Genomic DNA, 7,838 nt, shown 5'->3' on the forward strand with positions numbered 1-7,838 from the left:
AAGGTGTTTGTTGAATATAGAGACATCATTTCAGAAGTCAGTCTCCCCGTCTCCTCCCACCCTCCCCCTCTGTCGGCCTGCCTGTTTCTCCCCGTCGGATGGGGGCGCCAGGCCATGCAGGGCCCTCCTTCAGTATGTCCTGTGCCGACCAGCTGGGCAGGGCAGCCTGCCTGCCCGGCGGGGCCTCGTGGACCTGGGCCAGCCCTCTGCCCCGGTGCTGTGCCCTCGGTCCCTGCTGTTCTCTTGGCCAACAGGGCTAAGGACTGCATTGTGTTCTGCTGGGTGCCACAGACAAGGCGTTCCCTGGCCCATCCCGCCTGGTCCCCGCAGCCGCTGGGGGTGAGCAGGCTGCTGTGCGTCTGTTCTCTCTCCAGCCCCTGCTGCATTGGTGGCAGCTGTGCTTTGCAGGCTCTTCCTGTGGATCTGGCCACCGCTGCTTGTGGGAGCTCTGGGTACGGGGCTTTCCTTCCAGCTTCCTTGGTGCTGGCTGAGGCTGCTCTCCTGGCCCCTCACTCAGCCCTGAGCGCAGGGGTGCCGAGCCCCAGCTGGATCCCAGCCAGTCTCAGTGTTGCCATGGCGGAGTGGAATACACAGGGCTTCCCTCACCGAAAGCGGCCCTTCGCCACCCTCCCCATGGCCGGGAGTGACGCCGTGGTGGGTCCTGTCGTCTTCCCCAGGCCATCCACTGCTTGTTCTTGTGCCCTGAGACCATGTCCCAGCTCACTACCATCATCATCACCACCCTGGTCCAAACGGCCCAGCTCCTGCCTGAATGGCAGCCTAGCCTCGCGTTTGTTCTTGTGCTTCTCCTGATTCATTCTCCAAATATTTGTTATTGAGCTTTTTAAACTGTAAATAAGGTTTTTACCTCCCCTGCTGAAAATTGTCTGGTGAGTCCCCAGTGCACTTAGAATAGAATTCCAGTCCTCCAGTCCTTGTTCCTTGCCCACAAGGCCTTCCGCCCTCCAACCACTCCTGGTTCTCTCTGCTTTGAGCATTTGGCCGCCTGCTGCTATTGGAGTTCCTCCCTCCTTAGAAATCTGCGCCAGCCCATCCCAGAGCCTGGGGTGTTATTTGCCCTTGGACTTTGATGCCTCCTCCTTGGGGAGGTTCTCTCCACTGGCTCCACGGAGACGGCCCCTCCTTCTCCCGTGTGGTTCTGTAGCAGGACTAGCCATGGACAAAACCCCTCAAACACTGAGATAGTGAAGGGAGTGGCTGTAATCAGCTGGGAGCATCGGCCGCTAGCGTCTTAAAATCCAAGCTTGTCAGGTGCCCAACTTCTGTCCGTTTTAACGGCTCACAACTCTAAGGGGGTCTGCGTGAGAGGGCCGTGATCGATTGAGCAAGCAGGGGGTACGTGACAGGGGCTGCCAGTGAAGGTGGTCAGAGTGAAACAGAACAGAACGGGAGGTCTCACAATGTCCTTCCATACGATGTCTGGAATCTATAGATAACATCAGTTGCTAGGTCAGGGGTGGAATTTTAACTACCAGGCTTAGGTCAGGCAGGCCTAGGCCTGGTTTTGGGTCTGGTTTCTTGATTTCAGGTCTGGTTCCTAGGGGCCAGGCTACCTGCCTTTTGTTTCGCTTTTCTTTCCTTTTCTGAGTATAAACAATGTAAAACAATATAAAAAGGCCTGTCTCTTCTGTCAGTTCCAACCTGGCCTGTGTGTGCACCTGCACCAAGAAGGCCTGGTCTTCTTTTTGACTCTGGTTGGCAGAGTCAGCACAGGAGCCACTCCTGTCTCGCCCCCGCAGCCATCTGGACTCTGACCCTGCTGATCGCTGGCCGATCCCTGGCTCTTTGGTGGGCCCCCGGTTGCCTCCCTCTCATCCGGTGGGTGCCTCAGCCTGGCTTCCAGTCTGCACCCCCTCTTCACTTGGCCTCATGATTTCAGTTCTCCATGGACGGTTGTGTGTCCTCGGGGCTGGGCTCTCCCATTCCAGTCCTGCTTTGTCATTCATCTGTTGTCATAACCTCCGCCAGCCTCCTTGGCCGGCTTTCCCATCCTGTCTCTGCTCCACGGTAGGCGGAGGCCGCCTCCCTGCTGCTGCCTGTGTTCCTGTCAGTCTGCACTCAACTCTTTCATGAAGCTTCGTGGAGAAATGTGTGTTGATAGGACTTTTTCACATAATCTGGATTTTTTTCTGTTTTTCTAATTTCTATTAAATGCAATAGAAATTGCATTTCTATTAAATGGAAAAATCACATTTCTATTAAATGGAATAGAAATTACATTTCTATTAAATGGAATAAAATTACATTTCTATTACATAAAATGGAATAGAAATTACATTTCTATTACATAAAATGTATTTTATGCTTATGTCTCCCTTTTTTCCCCTGGGTTTACTAGCGAGCATCTCTCCAGCCTCTTACTTGTCTGCATCGCTGTCCTGTCCCCTGCGGAGCCCTGTGCTGGGCTGTGTTTTCGCCTCATCAGACGCGTTGCATGATCTGTAACTGAGATCTGCAGAACGTGTCTCTTTGCATCTTCCTCACCGAGCGCTGGCAGGCGTACCGTGTGGGAGTGTGCGAGGCAATCTGTTCAGAAGCGCGTAGCCTGCCACTTCATTCTTGGTGGTAGGGAACGTGGCTGGCTGGAGGCCTTGGCCTGTGCAGAGGGAGGAGGAGGAGGCTGCTTCCCAGCCCCTCACTGTTGCCAGGGCTCTGACGTTTCAAGGGACTTAAAAATCTGAAATTCTGTGGGCAATTTCCAGATTTTTAAGTGTTAGTTCAAAACGTCATTAGCGTGTGCTTGGGTCCAGCTGCGATGTGGGCAGCCTGCTGAGGGCTCTGGCCTGGGGCACATATACAGGGAGAAGTCATCCCAAGAAAGATAAGCCCACACTGCAGAATGACCCACCCAGGTGCTCAGAGAACAAAGTTCAATTGTTGGAAGTTAAACCTTAACCAAGCAAAATATCTGAAGTAGGCCATCCTGTCATTGATCTTGGAGTTCTTGTTTCAAAGGAATTGTGCTATTGGTAGGACACTGCCAAGCCACTCCGGACAGCCAGGATCCAAGCACAGTGGGCAGTAGACAGAGAGAACTCTGACCTAGGATTCAAAACCCTGCGTTCTTGTGCCACTCCGTGCCCTTCAGAGTGTGTGAATGTCAGAGAAAATTGTAGCTCTGCCCTGAACCCACATATTTCTGGAGGTTGCAGTGTGCAGTGCTTTATTTAAAGGGCTATGAGTACCAAATGGGAAGGCCCATGCACGTGTGTGTATGCACAGGAGTGTGAGGGGATGTGCTTATGTGAGCAGATGTGTGTGCATGTATGCACATGTGTGTATGCACACGTGATTGTGAGGACATATGTGTGTGTGCAGGCAGGTTTGTGTGCCTTGTGTATACATGTGCACACGTGTGTGTCCATGTGTGCATGTGACTGCAGGTGCACATACTTGTGGGTGAGTGCATGTGTACATGTGCATGCCTGCGTGTGTATGCGTGTGACATGCACATGTGTGTGTATGCATATGGCATGTGCACTTGTGTGTGTGCGTGCATGTGCATTGTGCATGGGTGCATGTGCATATTTAATCACATAATGATACAATGGGCCCTGTGCAGATATTGCAAATGAAAAGCAGGCCCGTGTTCACTGGGGCTAATAATTACCCTGCAACACTTTTAGCCTAATTGCAACATAAAAGCATTTCCATTAACGTTGAATCATAACTAAAAGTATGCCACAAAAGTCAAAGCTTGCATAATTGTCTTTTAGTGACTGCACACCTCCGCTTCAGACACTTGTTTTGTATTCAAACTTTCAGTGCTTGAAATCCAGAACAAAGAGATAAGAACTGAGGCCGTGTTCTCCTGACTGAGTGAAGCATGTTTATTTGATTAGGAAGTCGACGGCATTGATGGATTAATAATTTAGTTACACTTTTAAGGTCAATGGCTTAATTAATGGTTAGATTGAGAATTGAAGAATTCATTTTAATTATTTATAGGATAATTACATTAGTCACTTTAAAAGTTTGTGGTAGATCTTGCCTCAAATAATTTTTATTGGTATTCAAGCTAGCAACTCAGACTTGATATAAAGTGTGAAAGACTTCGTCAGTAGATCTTTGGAAATATTTTCAGACCAGAATATTTCATGTGACTCTAAGGCTTCAAGAAAGGGAACAAACTCTTCAAAAGTAAGGAATTCCTTTTACTTCAATTTTGATTTCTTAAAGTATTCTGTGAATATATGGCCTCTCCTCGTGATGCAGTATAGAGCAAGGCACATGTTAGAACGGAAACAGCTAATGGGGAAATGAAACATCTGCCCGGTTATTGTGAATACAGTTCCTTTTAATGATGACCAAATCATCTTATGTACTATTATTGTAAATGGTAGTATTGATTGAACACCTGTGTGCTGGGTACTTTGCTGAGCTTTGTACACGCATTATTCCATTTTTAATTTTTGAAATAACCTTTGTGGCTAGTGGTAGGATGGTCTCGATCTTACCCTGAAGGAAGCTGAGATTCAGGGTGAATGAGTCGTTTGTCTGGGACCCACACGGAAGGGATAGGCGGGGGGAGGGGGGATCCTGAGGGCTGCCTGTCCCACAGCTGTCTGTGCTTCCCGGTTGTGCACCAGGGCCCGACTGGGCTGGGTGTCAGCTTGTGAATCCCCGGACACACCCAGGATCAGGCACAAGCATTAACACTGTAGGTGATCTTTCAGTTGTCAGTTATTTAAAATGATGTGCGATCCCATTTTCTTGTTCCTGTGTACAGAAAACTGAACTTGAATGAAATGAAATATTTTCTTTTAAGATGGATCCTGGGATTCAGAACCTCAAAAAGTGATCAAGTTAGGCGTCCTGCCAGTTAGAAGTCTACTCATGATGGAAGACACGTTATGGGCGGCTTCTGGAGGTCAAGTCTTCATCATCAGTGTGGAGACTCATGCTGTAGAGGTAAGTCGCTTAGGTGGCTACACAGTGTGGAAAAGGTGCATTTCAGAAACAGCTCAGCTGACTTCCGGTGCCCAAGTCAAAGAAGACTTCTTGCCTGTGGCCACGTGCTAAAAGAAAATTCCTTCTAGCCGGGCACGGTGGCTCACACCTGTAATGCCAACACTTTGGGAGGCCGAGGTTAGAGGATCCTTTGAGCTCAGGAGTTCCAGACCAGCCTGGGCAACAAAGTGAGACCCTGTCCCTATAAAAAAATTAGCTAGGTATAGCAGCGCGTGCCAGTACTGGATGTAGTGGTGTGCACCTGTAGTCCCAAATACTTGGGAGGCTGAGGCAAGAGCATCACTTGAGCCCAGGAGGTCCAGTCTTCATTGAGCCGAATTCTTGCCATTGCACTCCAGCCTGGGTGACAGAGCAAGACCCTGTCTCAAAAAAAAAAAAAAAAAAGGGAAAGGAAAAGAAAATCCCTTCTAGATTTTGCTCAGAAAGACAAGATTAGCAAGAAAATTCAACTAACCATTTTTTAACCAGTTAGCTGTGTTCACTGGTTACCTGCTAAGTAAAAGAAATATTGCTTTAAGAAATGTGTTCAGTATGAACCTATAGAGTCCTCCAGGACTTAGGGAAAATTCGCATTTGATTGAGGTGACATTTCAATTCAATGGGCTAAATGGATCATTCACCAAAGAATCAGGAGATAAGTGGGCAGCCATTTGGCAAACACAGAGCTGGCCCTCTGTGTTTAGAAGAGGCCCTCTCCTCTTCTAAACACTCCAGATGCATGGGAATTTCAACATGAAAACGAAACTATAAGCCTCTAAGATAAAAAGCAGTAGAACAGTTTTATTACTTTGCAATGGGGAAAGCCTCTCCAAACATGCCACAAACCCGGACGTTACCATAATAAATAAAATGGTACAGTTTAATAACTTTTTTCACATTGAAATATGTGTATCAAATACTTATGGAGGAAAAATTGGGAAAAAATTTCCTGTATATATGACTAAGAATTAATGTTCTTAAAATACAAAGATTTCTTATTAAACTAAGAAAAAGATAACCAACCCAAGAGAAGATGTTCAAAGGACATGAACAGGCAACTCTCAGAAAAAGAAATCAAAATAAACAATAAACTCATACACATATAACTTAGTCTCATTAGCAACTAATATTGCCTGTTAAAACAAGGCACTGTTTTATTAATAAACTTTATTTTTAGAACAGTTTTAGGTTCACTGCAAAATTGAATGAAAAGTGCGGAATTTTCCATGTACCCCTCCCCCCACACACACACCGCACCCCCGAACCCCCACATGAGCTCCGTCCTGGAGTGGCGCATTTGTTACAGTCGGTGAGCCCACGTGGGCCTGACATCATTGCCTGGGGTCCACAGTCCCTCATCACTCAGGGTCCACTAGGGGCTTATGCTCGGTGCTGCGGTTCTGTGGTTTTCGGCAAATGTATCGTAGCATTGTTCACCGCTACAGCATCGTGCAAAGTGGGTTCACTGCCCTGGACATCCTCTGCTCTCTGTTCAGCCCTCCCTCCTGCCGTCCCAGCAACCACTGGTCCTCACGATGCCATTTCTTCAGATTGACAGAATGTAAACGCTAAGCGTGACCCGGTTGGAATGTGGGGCACAGGGCCCTTGGGACCATAGGGCCTTAGGGCAACCCCTCTGGAGGGCACTCACCTGTTACCAGTTAGTACTGGGGTTCATAACATCTTCCCAGCAGCTCCCCACCCTAGAGAAATCCACTCTACAGAGGAGCTTGTCCATTGCAACCTTGTTGGCATCGTAAACACTTGAGAGTGTCCTAAATGCATGTGGATGGGAGGAGCTGGGGAAATCTATGCCCCACGGAGCGGGTGAGCTCAGGCGGAGGGAGGAGGCCCACACTCTCCTTGTGGGTGTTCCTAAATGCCCGCCCATAGGGGCACATGCAGGTAAGCAGGCTGCAGAACACTGTCCGAGCTCACTCCCAGGGAGGCTGCGGTGCCTGGTGAGCCCACCCATGTTTGCTGTTGTCAGTGGCTCTGTGATGTGCCAGCATGTGTGTGTGTGCAGTTGGACAGACATTCCTGAAGTGATGAGGAAAAGGCTACATACTTCCCCTCACACCTGCATTTTTCAGCCGTGTCTTATGTGGCATTTATTATGAGGTTGCGCTGTCTTATTTTTTTACTGTCTGTTCATGGCCATGTCTTGACCCCACTGTCCCTAAACAAACTGGGATAACACCAGTGTGTTTTCAGCCAATAAAATGGACCAACTCATCATTAAAAATTCCTTTGGGCTGGACACAGCAGCTCACACCTGTAATTCCAGCACTTTGGGAGACCAAGATGGTTGGATTGCTTGAGCTCAAGAGTTCAAGACCAGGCTGGGCAGCACAGTAAAACTCCATCTCTGCAAAAAACATAGAAATTAGCTGGGCACGGTAGTGCACGTCTGTCAGATATTTGGGAGGCTGAAGTGGGAGGATCACTTGAGCCCAGGAAGTCGAGGCTGCAGTGAGCCACGATTGTACTGCTATACTCCAGCCTGGGTCCGAGTAAGACCCTGTCTCAAAAAAAAAAATTCCTTTGACCCTCACACAAAAGGTTACAGGAAAGAATGTCTTCAGTTGGGGCGAGGGGTCTAATTTCATCTCTTTGAAGGCTGTGAAGACGTTCTAATGATGAGATCGTCACAAATCCAGAAAGAAACGGTATTAAGAGCTTCTAAAAATACTTGTCTAGACCATCGTTAGGAGGGATGTACCAGTTCCCTGGGTTAGGAACTTTTTTTTTTTTTTGAGTTGGAGTCTTGCTCTGTCACCCAGGCTGGAGTGCAATGACCGGACCTCAGCTCACTGCAAGCTCCGCCTCCTGGGTTTATGCCATTCTCCTGCCTCAGCCTCCCGAGT

The 7,838-nt window shown here is 48.3% G+C and overlaps 1 protein-coding gene across 1 annotated transcript in view; it reads left to right on the top strand.

The window, feature by feature from the left end:
- Window positions 1-7,838, top strand: part of ARHGEF10 (Rho guanine nucleotide exchange factor (GEF) 10) — a 135,156-nt gene that overhangs the window by 104,389 nt on the left and 22,929 nt on the right. Inside the window, exons 26-28 of the mRNA XM_011937549.1 lie at window positions 255-654; window positions 2,480-2,561; window positions 4,790-4,932. Coding sequence (XP_011792939.1) covers window positions 255-654; window positions 2,480-2,561; window positions 4,790-4,932 — 625 coding nt within the window. The remainder of the gene's footprint in view (window positions 1-254; window positions 655-2,479; window positions 2,562-4,789; window positions 4,933-7,838) is intronic.

Source organism: Colobus angolensis, unplaced genomic scaffold (assembly GCF_000951035.1).
Source record: "Colobus angolensis palliatus isolate OR3802 unplaced genomic scaffold, Cang.pa_1.0 Scaffold165, whole genome shotgun sequence".
Lineage (NCBI taxonomy): Eukaryota > Metazoa > Chordata > Mammalia > Primates > Cercopithecidae > Colobus > Colobus angolensis.